The following is a 14,902-nucleotide window of genomic DNA, read 5'->3' as shown; positions in this document are numbered from 1 at the left end:
GTACCTTTTTTCTGCATGTAAAACTCCCCCCCGAACATAAAATAATTATGCTCTAGGAGGAATTTAATTACTTCCAAAATATAATTTTGGAAGTATGGGTCTAATGAAGTTTCAAGATTCAAGAAGTATTCTACTGCTTTTAAATCTAGAATATGGGGAATCATAGAATACAACTATTGATAACCAGCTATAGGTTTCATGCCATTCGAAATTCTCAAATATCTGTAAAACGTGTTTAGTATCTTTTGAGGTGGCTTTCTAATTTTTGCACAATAGGTTTTAAAATTTCATCAACCCAGTTGGACAAAGGCTCAAGGACTGATTCTAGGCCTGATATAATGGGTCTACCCTTAATTTTGACTAAACCTTTGTGAGTCTTTGACAGATGGTAGATTATGGGTATGCTAGGATTTTCAACATAGAGTGAATAAAACGCATCTCTACTTATGAACCCATATTCTAAACCATCATCCAACAGAGACAAGAGTTTTTCTTGAATTTTTAATGTGGGATCAAACGGTAGCTTCTCATATACACTACAGTCATTTAGCTGTCGATGGGATTCGTTTATGTACCATTCAGTATCACATACCACTATACTGTTCCCCTTGTCAGATCTTTTTATTACAATTTGTTCATTTGATTCCAAACTCTTTAATGCTTCTCTTTATTTTTACAGAAGATATCTTTTTCTGTCTCTTTTAGTTTAATTTAGTCGTTCATTACATTTTTGTGAAACAACTCAAGTGAAAAGCCTCTAGACCTTGTGGGGTAGAAGCTAGATCTTTTCTTTATAGAATGGGAACTACTCCCTAACCCTGCCTTAGATTCTTCCCATGTACAACCTGAGTAGTCTGTTTTTCTCTCTTCATTTTTCATTTCAAAATGCTTCTTCAGGGTTAGCTGTCTAACAAATTTATTTAAATGTAAAATCGTTTGGAACAGATCAAAGTTTTTGCTAGGGCAAAAACCTAAACCATAGTTGAGAACTTTTATCTCATTTGCATCTAGTTTATAAGAGGAAATGTTTAAAACTGCTCCCTCCATTATTATTTCTCTTTTTGATTCATTTGCCTCAATTGGTATCTGTTCTTCGCTATTTTTTTATTTTCTATAACTCTCAGCTGCCCTCCCCCTTTGTTTATATCCACTTCTTTCTGAAAAACGTGCTTATTTGCTTGTGTGTTACTTATTACCAATTCAGATTGTATTTTAGGTCTAGCTCCAAGATCCTTTTCTTTTTCCCTAGATCTTTGTGGTTTAGGAATTTCAATATTAGGAGTTATGTTGCCTGTGGCTTCTGACTCAGATTGGGAAAATTCTTCAAAATCTGTTTCACATCCTTCACTATCTATTGCTTCATTAGCTGAATCATTAAAGGTAACTTTTTTATTTTTGTTTTTGTTCTTATTATTTTTACCTTTTATATTGCCATTTTTTATTATTTTGCATTACAGCCTTTTCAGTTACAGTAAACCCAGCTTCAGCTGAAGTCTCGTCTTTATTTTGCTTTCTAGTGTAGTTAATTAGGATTTTATTTGGGGGGTTGGTTATGTGGGTGGTGGGTTTTACTGTTGGGGGGGTATTTGTATTTTTATTTACAGGTAAAAGAGCTGATTTCTTTGGGGCAATGCCCCGCAATAGCGCCCTTTTAAGGGCCATTGGTAGTTTATTGTAGGCTTGGGGGTTTTATTATTTTGGGGAGCTTTTTTATTTTCATAGGGCTCTTAGATTAGGTGTAATTTAAATATTTTTAATTTATTTTTTATTTTGTGTAATTTAGTGTTTGTTTTTTTCTGTAACTTAGTGTTTTTTATTTTTTGTAACAGTTGTTAGTTTTTTGTAATTTAGTAATATTTAATAGAAGATTTAAATAACTTGAGTAGGGTTAGGTGTTTAAATATGTAATATAGTTTAATTTAATTTTAGTATAATAGTTATGGTAGATAAATTAATAGTTTAATATAGTTTAATGTAATTTTATTATAATAGTTAGGGTAGGTTAATTAATAGTTTAATATAATTTAATTCTAAAGGTAAGTTTAAATTTATTCTAAGATAGGGATGAGTTGATATTTAATATAAAGTTAGCGGGTTGTTAGGTTTAGGGGTTAATAAATTAATTTAGTTTATGGCGATGTGGGGGGCTGGCGGTTTAGGGGTTAATATATTTATGTAGTTGCTGTATGCTCTGGGAGCGGCGGTTTAGGGGTTAATACATTTCTTTAGTTGCGGCGGTGTCGGGGAGCAGCGGGATAGGGGTTAATAACTTTATTTAGTTGCGGCGGGGTCCGGGAGCGGTGGGATAGGGGTTAAAATGTTAAGTATAGTGGCAGTGTTTAGTGACAGGATATAAATAAAGCTGTGAAAAAGCCGAATAGCAGCGAGATCAATGACTGTTAGTTAACAAAAGTCCGCTGCTCATTGCCCCGTACTTGGTGTGCAGCTTTTTGACAGCTTTTTTTTATAAATATGGAGAGCATATTCAGGTCCGCAGCCGCGATGTTAGGCGATGTCAGGCGAGCGTATTGGTGTCGACGAATGCAAGTAAGTTGACGGCTTGATAAATAGGCCCCAAGGTCTTTAGTGCGTCAGCAACAACGTAAAAATAGAAATAAATATGGAGAAAAAAACAAATAGTACAACAGAAACAAGAAGATACTAAAAATGTACCAAAATCCATTTTTAAAAAAAAGAATGCAGAAAGAAAAGTTGCATTCAGTGCCTCTGAAGGGGATTCATCAGATTTGGACGCAAATACGAGCAGCTTTTACTTCTCTTTGCTCCACTTCCTTTTTTTCTCTTCTCCCTCTTCTTGTGTTTTTTTACAGGAAACATCTGGGAGAGAAACAGGAGTGTGCCCCAGTGGCTCTTTTAAAGACACACATGGCCACACTAAAATAAAGAGACGTAGAAGAAGATGGAGGAAACAGAGGAGAAGGAAAATCCAAGAAGAAGAAAAATGGACATCACTAATTGATATTAGGAGAACAAACTTTGAAGGACTCAGCATCATTTATCAAAATACATTTTGACAGATGTTGAAGAATTGGTGTTGTCAAAGGGGTTAGGGTTTGCTCCATCGAACAGATCCTCTAGCTTCACCACTCTACTAGATATAAATAAATTGTACGCAAATTATCTTTAAAGAGATGTTTTTCTTTAACTAGTGGAGACTGTGAAGCTATGGAGAACTTTGAGAATAAATGTGAAAACAATGAGGCTAAAACTACTGTACCACATTTAAATTCAGTAATGCTTGTGCCATAGCCACTTTAAATGAATTATAGAATGGAGATGGCACTGACATACCTTTAGACATACTTCAAAAACCTTATAGACACAAATCTGATTTCTATCCTATTTTATTTCTTGCATATATGTGTGCTATTTCATTAATTTTTCCGGGAAAGGGTTAAACTTGCCCTAAATAGGTGTTCCTTACCTGTATGAATTAGCCTATGATTAAGCACCACTAGAGGGCATGCAACGTGTCAGGCTGTTTTCAACCATGTCAGTCTCCTTGTCTTTGTAATGGATATGCTTTTTAAAAAAAATTAAAAATTTATCTTTTTAACCTAACACACTGAGAAGTGCCTGCTTGATCTATTCGTCTTGGATTCTTTTCCATCTGCCCAAAATCAGTATATTGTTGACTATAATTTTGCAAAGACTTTTTCATTATCATCATGTTGCTTTACATGCTGTTTCTTTTCATTGCTTCAGTAAAGTTTTTTCAAGAAAATACTTTTTTTCCCTGTGTTTCTATTCCTGCATACTGAGTTCCACACACCTCCCCTCGCCCTCACACCATCTATGAAAGAAAAGACAATTTATGCTTACCTAATAAATTATTTTCTTTTATGGTGGTGAAGGTCCAAGAGGCCCGTCCAGTTCAATTTTTCTTAATTATAGTGGCAGTATTTATTTGCACCTGTTTATACGTTGCTTTGCCTTTCCTACCTTTCTGTTAGCCTTTCCTCTGCTCAACTCTATGATTACACTAAGTTGTACAGGGTTGTTGGAGGGTTCAGAAGCTCTTGGTGTTTGGGATATCTTTGTCTTCTCCTAGTGGCAGTTATTTAATAAAGCATGGCTTGTGGACTCTCACCACCATGAAAGGAATTTAGCAAGGAATTTGTTTTTTTTAATGTTTTTATGAGTGTAATACTTTATTTAATGTTTTACATGTGTTTTGTGAAATTTTATTTTTACCCTTACACTTTACTTAAAGGGACACTGAACCCAACATTTTTCATTTGTGATTCAGATAGAGCATGCAATTTTAAGCAACTTTCTAATTTATTCCTATTCTCAAATTTTCTTCATTCTCTTGGTATCTTTATTTGAAATGCAAGAATGTAAGTTTAGATGCCGGCCCATTTTTGGTGAACAACCTGGGTTGTTCTTGCTGATTGGTGGATAAATTCATCCACCAATAAAAAAAGTGCTGTAGACAGTTCTGAACCAAAAAAAACTTAGATGCCTTCTTTTTCAAATAAAGATAGCAAGAGAATGAAGAAAAATTGATAATAGGAATACATTAGAAAGTTGCTTAAAATTGCATGCTCTATCAGCATCACGGAAGAAAAAATTTGGGTTCAGTGTCCCTTTAAGGTCTCTGGTCATGCTAATTCTTTTGGCCCTATTTTATAACTTTAAAGTAAATGTAAATTTTGATACTAAAGTGCCCGGTTTTTAAAAATTCGATTAAAAACAGGGGCACTTTAATTCATAAAAATTTACATTTCACTTGTGTTGTGAAAAAATACTTACCTTTTAAACTTGACCGCCGCTCCAGCTTCCCCCGGTCGTCGGCAGTCATTTCTGATGTCAGAAATGATGGATTGGTCATCCTCCAATCATGGTTTAAATTGTCATACTTTTTAAAGTCGATATTGCTTTATGATGTTAACATAACATTACAGATAATATTATTTGACGTGGTAAACTGTGAACATTTGTCTTTAAGTCTATTTTATAAACAAGATAAACATATTTTAAGTTTTGGATTAGATAAAAGAAACACTATCTTTTATAATTTAACATACTTCTATGTCACCATATGGTTAGTGAAAGATATGATGTGATAAATCATACATTAAAATAGGCTAGAAAATGTTTTTGTTATGCTGTTGTTTCTTTTTAAATATGTTAATGAAACACATTTAGTAAAACTAAGCTGTTAGCAGATTTACAAAGAAAGGTGGGGTTTTTTTTGGGGATAGACCGATATATAGGAGGGACTGATTTTCCATCTAAAGGGAGGAGAGTCCAAAGCTTCATTCATTACTGTTGGGAATTATGAACCTGGCCACCAAGAAGAGGCAAAGACACCCCAGCCATAGGCTTAAATACCTCCCCCACTCCCCTCATCCCCCAGTCATTCTTTGCCTTTCATCACAGGAGTACGGCAAAGAAGTGCAGAAGATGAGAGTAGTCTCTTATGGAGGGTAGTACTCTTCACATTTGGACTGAAGTTTAAAGTAGTCCTGTCAGCCTCTCAGTGAGAGTCTGAGACAAAAGTTAGAGTCCGGAGATGCAGGGAGCGTCTTTCTGCGAAACCATCCCGACTCATATTAACAGCTCCACAAGCAATCAGCGTTGAGTTTCGCTGCCTGCTTTCTAAACTCAAGTCCATGTCAGGAGCGAGGCTACTAACCTGTCACACTTGAAGGGCCATGTTACTGTTTCACGGCGTAGATTCTGGTAAGATCGTTTAATTTTTTTATTACATAATAATAACACGGAAGACTGGGTCACAGTGTGACGCCTTTTATCTTTAAAGAATCAAGGGATTATTGAACAGGGGGGGTTTATACATGATATTGTTTGTGTCATTGCTGCGTTATGTGCGAGATGAGGCTCTGGCAATGTGTGGAACTTTCAGGTGACTTATGGGAGTGTTGCGCAGCCATTTTTTGACACTTTTTCTTTTTAGGCAGGGGCAGTCCTGCCAGGCTTTCCATGTGACCGAGTGTGACTATATCTCTTCCTCTGTTGATCAGCGACACAGGAGATGGAAAGGTTTCTGTAGTCCGGGTCATAGGAGGTGGTGAGTTCCCCAGCCATTGGAGGTGTAAAGGTGCCTATTTATTAAGTTAATCTAGTCTATAATAACAGTGCAAGCTATGGAGGACTCTGACGCGTTAGAGGGTTCGCCCTCTTTAACAAGGTCTCATTCCTGTGTTTATTGTGAGGAGGTTCTGGTAGATCAGCCTGCTCAACTATGTTCCACATGCCTTAATAAAGTTACATCTAAATGTTAACGGATGTCTAGTACTACTGAGCCGTGCACCTCTGAGGGTTCCCTGTCCTGTGAGGTGCGTTCCCTGCATCCATCTCCAATTGCATATGCAGTGCCCCAGGGTTCAACCATTACTCCTGCGTGAGAGATTCGTTGGCCATCAGATTTTGCGGATCAACTGCAAACGGCGGTATCGAAAGTGATCCATGCCTTACCACGTTCTGCTAAGCGCACGCGTAGGGCATATCATGGCAGCCCGGCCCAGGGGTTGTCTATGCCTGTGGAAGTATCAGAGGCGTTTATATGATGACGAGCCCCACTCGGACTCTTCGGAGGAGGCTCCTTCTGGGTCGAAGTATGTGTCATCTAAACCTCCGGCTGCAGAGGAGCCTGACTTTAGGTTTAGGATGGAGAATTAGTGCTTTTTGCTGAAGCAAGTGCTTGCTACTCGGCAGCTTCTGGAACCGAATCTTCCGGAAGAACCTGCGATTCCTAAGCTTGATAAGGTGTATGAGGACAGGGTGGTGCCTCAGGTCTTCCCGGTTCCTGTTAAGATGGGAAATATTGTTAGGAATGAATGGGAGTGATTTGGTTCTTCCTTTTTCCCTTCTTCCTTTAAGAAACTGTTCCCCATTCTGGACTCTTAGCTTGAGCTGTGGGGTACTGTCACTAAGGTGGATGGTGCTATCTCCACGCTCGCGAAGAGGACAACTTTTCCTCTCGAGGATAGTTTGTCGTTTAAAGAGCCCATGAATAAAAAGTTGGAAAACATGTTAAGGAAGATGTTTCAGCACACGTGGGTTTTTTTCAGGAGCCTCGGTTGCCTGAGCTGCGACATATTGGTGTGAATCCCTGTGTGAAATGGTCGAGGGGGAGACTTCCATCGACGAGATACAGGATAAGATTTAGGCGGTGAAGATCGCCAATTCTTTCATCTGTGATGCCAATATGCAAATTATTCGCCTGAACGCTAAGGTGTCAGGTTTTTCCATTTTAGCTCACAGGGCTCTGTGGCTAAAGTCTTGTCTGCGGACATGACCTCTAAGTTGAGACTGTTGTCCCTGCCTTTTCAAGGAAAGATTCTGATTCGATCATATCCATGGTTACGGGAGGCAAGGGAGCTTTCCTACCGCAGGATAAGAAGGCTAAGCCTAAAGGACCTACTTTTCATGCAGACAGGGCCCAGAGCCAGCAGCCCGCCGTGAAAGCGGATCAGTCCAAGGGAACTTGGAAACCGGCTCATTCTTGGAACAAGTCTAAGCAGAGCAAGAAGCCCGCAGAGACAAAATCAGCATGAAGGGGCGGCCCGACAAGTCTCCGGACCAAGTAGGGGGCAGATTATCTCTCTTCCCAGAAGCATGGTTGCAGGGCATTTAGGACCCAGGGGCAGATTCCACCTGTCTTCAAGAACAGAAAATAGAGGAGCCTTTCTAGAATGTGTGAGGGATCTCTCCTCTCTAGGTGTTATCGTACCAGTACCCCAAGCAGAAAAGGGTCTAGGGTACTATTCAAATCTTTTTGTGGTTCCATAGAAGGAAGACATGTTCCGCCCGATAATGTATGATCAGATCTATTCTGCCCCTAGTTCAAGAGGGACAGTTCATGACAACTATAGACTTGAAGGACGCTTACCTTCTTGTGCCAATTCACAGGTGCCACTTCAAGTTCCTTAGATTTGCATTTCTGGACCAACACTTTTAGTTTGTGGCCCTTCTCTTTGGTCTGGCAACATCCCCAAGAATCTTCACGAAGGTTCTGGGGGCGCTACTTGATCCAGAGGCATTGCTGTTGCGACCTATCCGGACGACATCCTAGTCCAGGATCCGTCGCTCAGTCTAGCAGAGGATCACGAGGGCGCTTCTTCTTTTGCTCCAATCTCACAGTTGGAAGATCAACTCATGGAAGAGTTCCTTGGTTCCCAGCAACAGGGTGGAGTTCCTGGGCATGATAATAGACTGTATGTCCATGAAAATATTTCTCAGGAAGGTTGCATCCTCTTGTCTGGCCCTTCAGTCCTCCTCAAGTCCCTCACTGGCTCAGTGTATGGAGGTGATCAGATTCATTGTTTCCAGCATAGACGTCATTCCATTCACCAGGTTCCATCTCAGACCTCTTTAATTGTGCATATTGAGACGGTGGAACGGCGATCATTCAGATCTATCACAGCAGATATCCATGGATGCTCGGACTCGGGTCTCCCTCTCTTGGTGGATCTGTCCGGAGCAACTGTCCATGGGGACATCCTTCTTGAGACCGTCCTGGGAGATGTGACCACAGACGTGAGTCTGGCAGGATGGGGAGCTGTTTGGGGTGCCAGGATGGCACAAGGAAAATGGTCCCGGGAGGAGTCTCTCCTTCTGATAAATATTCTGGAACTCTGAGCAATCTACAATGCTCTGAAGGCATGGCCTCCTCTGGGGTCGTTCAGCTTCCTCAGATTCCAGACCTACAACATTACCTTGGTGGCTTACATCAACCATCAGGGGGTATGAGGAGCTCCCTAGCCATGAGAAAGGTGTCTCGGATCTTGGAGTGGGCAGAGTCCCACAGCTGCTTGCTCTCAGTGATTCACATTCCAGGTGTGGACAACTGGAAGCAGACTTTCTCAGCAGACAATTCTTCCATCTGGGGGAATGGTCTCTTCACCCCGAAGTGTTTGCAGAGATTTGTCTAAGGTGGGGAACACCGGAGATAGATCTCATGGCGTCCAGACTCAATTGCAAGCTACCTCGATATGGGTTGAGGTCCAGGGATCCCCAGGCAGAGATGATAGATGCCTTAGCAGTGCCTTGGGAGCCTAGCTTACATTTTTCCACCGTTACCACTTCTACCTCGTGTAGTGGCACGCATCAAACAGGAGCGAGCTTCGGCCATTCTGATTGCTCCATCATGGCAGCGGAGGACGTGGTTTGCGGATCTGGTGGGGATCTCATCCTCTCCACCGTGGAGGTTACCCTTTCGCAGGGATCTGCTGGAACAGGGCCCTTTTCATCATCAAAATCTTGATTTTCTTCAGCTGACTGTGTGGAGATTGAATGTCTAGTCTTGGCAAAGAGAGGCTTTTCTGAGAGTGTGATTGATACTCTAATTCAGGAAGGAAGCCAGTCACTCGTCGCATCTACCATAAGGTGTGGAGGACTTACTTGTCCTTGTGTGAGAAGCATGGATATCCTTGGCATAAGGTGAAGGTATCCAGGATTCTGTCTCTTCTCCAGGATGGTTTGGAGAAGGGTTTTGCCGCTAGTTCCTTAAAGGGACAGATTTCGGCATTATCAGTCTTGTTGCATAGGAGGCTCGCTGAGCTCCCTGACATCCAATCTTTTGTTCAGGCTCTGTCTAGAATTAGGCCTGTCTTTAGACAGTCTGCTCCCCCATGGAGCTTGAACTTGGTTCTTAAGGTATTGCAGAAGGTTCCGTTTGAGCCTATGCATTCCATTGACATTAAGATTCTGTCCTGGAAGGTTCTCTTCCTATTGGCCATTCCATCGGCACGCAGAGTATCTGAACTGGTTGCCTTGCAATGGGAGCCTCCTTATCTGTTTTTTCATGCGGATAAGGCTGTGCTCTGCACTGGTTTGGGGTTTCTTCCCAAGGTGGTGTCCAACCGTAACATCCATCAGGAAATAGTGGTTCTTCTTTGTGTCCTAACCCTTTTTATTTCCTAAGGCGATTTTACTTCATAATCTGGATGTGGTTTGTGCCCTGAAGATAGAACTCTCCTCCCCTCGATAGAAATTATCAGGTAAGCATAATTTATGTTTTTAGGGGCTATTTGGAATTTCTGAAATATCGGTATCGGCCAGAAACTTACCGCTATTACCGATATGGAGCAAATCAAAAGAAATTTAGCTCTGTGTACTTCAGGGACACTATGTAGTTTTAAGTAACACGAATCATCACAAAAATCATCTATAGCACATATAAGCTGGACATAGCATCTTATAATAAATAGCACTGATAAGAGTCCAAGCCCAGGTGTTCCTGGGAGCTCAGTTACCATCTAGCATACCACCAGTGGCAGGCCTGTAGATGATCTTGCATAAACAAACATATATGATTTATGAAATGGAAAATGTGATCTTTAAGTGGCACTTAAAGCTACATAGTTTCCCTGAAGTACAAAGCGCTAAATTACTTTTGATTTGCTCATAGGGGTCAGCAATACATAAAATCAAGCTGCTTGCGAATTGCTGTCACAAATAGAACATTATTTGTTGCATTCTGATAAATTGACATAATAAAGAAACTTATAGTCCACTCATCAGTACCAGGGAAGGTATTTGCAATCCAGTAAATATATGAGCATATTAAAAATTAAAGCAAATAAATCTAGCACTGATATTCCAGCATGTCATTTCTTTCTCTGTAAAGTAGCAGTATATATATATATATATATTATTATTTTTTTTTTACTTTACTTTTAACCCTTATCTGTGAAGGTGTACCAAGTGAGCGTGTTTTTAGTGAAGTGGCTGAAGTATATGAAAAAAACAGAAGCCGTTTAACAGGAGAACATGCTGAAATGTTATGCTTTCTGCACTATAATGTTTTTCTAGCTTAGTAGTGACTTAAATTTAATTTTATATCAGTGTGCAGTTTAAAAGGGATTTATGCCATTTTTCTTTGTTTTTGGGAGCAATTTAATAAGTTAATTTTCAAGCACTTTATTTTTCCCAGTTGTTTACTTTTAATGTTTAAAATTTTAAGAAGCATGTTCATTTTTATACCCGATTAGTGCAGACATTGTGTTGATTTTCAAAACTTTAAATGTGCAGTATATTGGCCTCGGTTATCGGCCTGAAAGGCAGTCAATAATCGGTATCGGCCCTGTAAAAACAATATAGGTCTATCCCTAGTTTTTATCTTAATTATAGGGTGTTTTATATACATGATTCTTGTGTATTTTGTAACATCTGTACAATATTAGGATCTGAGAACTTCTGAAAATATTTTTTGTTACATGATTTATTTCTTTTTTTAATGTATATTTGCTATGAAATAAAAAATATTCCTTAATTTCTAGTAAACAGCCCTTAAGCCTAACAGGAAGTTGAGGAAAGGTGTAGATGTTATAGCCTGCACTTATTTAGAATAGTTAAAATATCCTCAAAATATAATAATGATGTCATTAATTAATAACATTACTCCTATTGTATTTATCATCAACAGGTGAATTTACAAACTGCAGTAATCCTAGTCATGGTGAAAATACAGATACATGTTTTAATCTTCAAAATCAAAGAAGCCACATGGGAAATTTATGTTCTGAATATGGAAAATGTTTTACCAGGACACCAAATCTTTTAAGACATCAGAAACTTCATACAGAAGAGAAAACATTTTCATGTTCTAAATGTGGGAAATGTTTTGCTCAGAAATCACGTCTTGTTATGCACCAGAAAATTCATACAGAAGAGAAAGCATTTTCATGTTCTGAATGTGGGAAATATTTTGTTTGGAAACAAAGTTTTGTTTTCCATCAGAGAATTCATACTGGATTAAAAGCATTCTCATGTACTGAATGTGGGAAATGTTTTACTGATAAATCAACGCTTAATAGGCATAAAAAAATTCATACAGGAGAGAAAGCATTTTTATGTTCTGAATGTGGGAAATGTTTTGCTCAGAAATCATGGCTTGTTATGCACCAGAAAATTCATACAGGAGAGAAAGCATTTTCATGTTCTGAATGTGGGAAATGTTTTGTTTGGAAACAAAGTCTTGTTTTGCATCAGAGAATTCATGCTGGCGTAAAAGCATTCTCCTGTACTGAATGTGGGAAATGTTTTACTGATAAATCAACGCTTAATAGGCATAAAACAATTCATACAGGAGAGAAAGCATTTTTATGTTCTGAATGTGGGAAATGTTTTGCTCGGAAAACACATCTTATCAAGCATCATAAAATTCATACAGGAGAGAAAACATTTTCATGTTCTGAATGTGGGAAATGTTTTATTGATAAATCAACTCTTACTAGGCATCAGAAAATTCATACAGGAGAGAAAGCATATTCATGTTCTGAATGTGGGAAATGTGTTATTCATAAATCAACTCTTAATAGGCACCAGAAAATTCATACAGGAGAGAAAGCATTTTCATGTTCTGAATGTGGGAAATGTTTTATTGATAAATCAACTCTTAATATGCATTAAAAAAAAAATCATATAGGAGAGAAAGCATTTTCATGTTCTGAATGTGGGAAATGTTTTTCTCGGAAATCAAATCTTACGTCACATCGAAAAATTCATACAAGATAATTATTTTGTTCATACAGATGGCACAAATCCACAATCCATTACTCCTGGGAATTACTCTTCTCTACCTCAAGGAGGAAGCAAAGATTCCCAAATCCAAAGAGCCCTAAAACAAAATTCCCACCTCACACATGCCTCAGTTTTTACTTTGCCTCCACTGTAGGATTTCCTGTCTATATTGAGGCCTAGTTTCCACTCAGTGTACAGTGCTTGTCAGAAGGATGTATACATGGTGTATGGTTTGATTCTTTTTTCACCATAATTGGTTGCAGGGACTCTTGCTCCCTTTATGGATCTAAAATATACTCTTATTCCTTAAACCTTTTGCTGATATGTTTCAGTACTAGTTTGGCTGTCTGTTGCTTATTTGCTGGTGGAAGAGTTTCTATTTTTAAGTATTCTATTAAACATTAAACTATGTTATGGACACTTGTATATATGGACCTGGAGCAGAATCCTTTACACTATTCCGTTTCAGTTTTGCACACTTTTTTTGGGGGGGGCCTTTAAGTTTGTGTGTTACGCACATCGGGTTAACGCTTGTCGAACTAGCACATGTCCCTTTAGTCTTTGTTTAGTTTTGCGCATTGGGTTAACGCACATTCGTCCTCGGCTATGCACACATAGGATTTTTTTTACATGCATTAATGCTTTCTGATAAGCATTATCTGCCTTCTAATTTTATGTTAATGTCTCCTGCTTTGTTTTCCAGTTCGGCTTAGCACGTATTGTGACTGTGAGTTTATTTAAAAATCTACCTAGGAGGGGTGATTTCCATTTCACAGGAGCTTTTTAGGGGGTTAAAGTGTTTATTGCATTGTTTTGCCAAAAGCTATAATAGAGCAGTCTGATTTTGTCCATAAATCTGCACAAGAAACTGAGTCCCCTGAACACCTTTCTACTATTATTAGTGTGCTTATTGTAAAAAGTTGTAGTGCCTTCTCCAGGTCATTTATGTGGCTCATGTTTAGAATTGTTAATGCAATCAGACCAACCTAATGATGTTTCCTTGGATATGAACACACCAGGAGAATACTGACATCATTTTACATACTGTTAACATTTTTATCAAGGCTGCAGTTTCTGAGGCACTGACTACTCTCCCGCCTTCAAACAAGGCCAGTTCAGATTTTACCTTCTACAAGTTATATCTGCCCTGAAAGGAAGTTTCCTCTGGTGATGAGGAATCTTCATCTGATGTTGAACCTGATATTTTGGACCTCAGGCCACCATCCACCACAGCGGATTACTTCTCATTATACTAGGTCAGTTGCCACTTCTTGGGCTTTCAAGCTTTAGTTGACCATATCTACTTGATCTTTGTATACTTTTACAAAATTCTACCATTTTTATGTTTTTGCTTCTTCTGAAGCAACTTTTGGTAGGAAGGTTCTTCGGGCAGCTGTCTCAGTTTGACATTTTGCCTGTTTGATTTATTTTAATTGCATTCAAAAATATTTTTTTATTTGGGTTGTGGATTTAATTTTCCAGTGAAAAAAATGGTTTTCCCTTTATGTTATTACTCGCGTACTCCACAGCTTGAGTATTATTTCCCAGGAGTAATGTATAGTGGACTCTCACCACCTGTATGAAAGAAAACATAATTTATGCTTACCTGGTAAATTTATTAATGTATGGTGGTGAGATTCCAGAAGACCCCACCCTTATGTTTTTTTAGGGTTATTTTTTTTCTTAGCAGTTATATTTTCCCTACTCTTTTTCTTTCCTCACATTGATTGGCTATACATTAGACTGATGTCTTTGTGAGGTGGGAGGGGGCTTATAGGGTTCTTGGGGTTTGAGAATTTTTGCCTCCTAAGAAAAGTAATTTGCAGGAGTAATAGATCGTAGACTCTCACCATCATGAAATAAATGAATTTATCAGGTAAGCATAAATTATCTTTTTAGGTTCTGAATTTTTACAGGCAAGTTTGTATTTATTTTAACTAGCTATAATAGTTTCTAAATAGTTATTAACTATTTAATAACTACCTAGCTAAAATAAATACAAATTTACCTGTAAAATAAAACCTAACCTAAGTTACACTAACACCTAACACTACACTATAATTAAATAAATTAACTAAATTAAATACAATTACCTAAATTAAATTAGCTAAAGTACAAAAACAAACAAACACTAAATTACAGAAAATAATAAACAAATTACAGAAATTTAAACTAATTACACCTAATATAATAGCCCTATTAAAATAAAAAAGCCTCCCCAAAATAAAAAAAAACCCTAGCCTAAACTACCAATAGCCCTTAAAAGGGCCTTTTGCAGGGCATTGCCCCAAAGTAATCAGCTTTTTTACCTGTAAAAAAATACAAACAACCCCCAACAGTAATACCCACCACCCACACAACCAACCCCCCAAATAAAATACTATCTAAA

At 38.4% G+C, this 14,902-nt stretch overlaps 1 protein-coding gene across 1 annotated transcript in view; it reads left to right on the top strand.

Moving 5' to 3' along the window:
- Positions 1-14,474, top strand: part of LOC128657357 (oocyte zinc finger protein XlCOF6.1-like) — a 57,875-nt gene extending 43,401 nt beyond the window's left edge. The window contains exon 5 of the mRNA XM_053711673.1: positions 11,417-14,474. Coding sequence (XP_053567648.1) covers positions 11,417-12,402 — 986 coding nt within the window. The 3' untranslated portion in view covers positions 12,403-14,474. The remainder of the gene's footprint in view (positions 1-11,416) is intronic.
- The last annotated feature ends 428 nt before the right edge of the window (positions 14,475-14,902 follow it).

Source organism: Bombina bombina, chromosome 4, assembly GCF_027579735.1.
Source record: "Bombina bombina isolate aBomBom1 chromosome 4, aBomBom1.pri, whole genome shotgun sequence".
NCBI lineage: Eukaryota > Metazoa > Chordata > Amphibia > Anura > Bombinatoridae > Bombina > Bombina bombina.
This window is presented reverse-complemented; position numbering and strand designations above follow the sequence as displayed.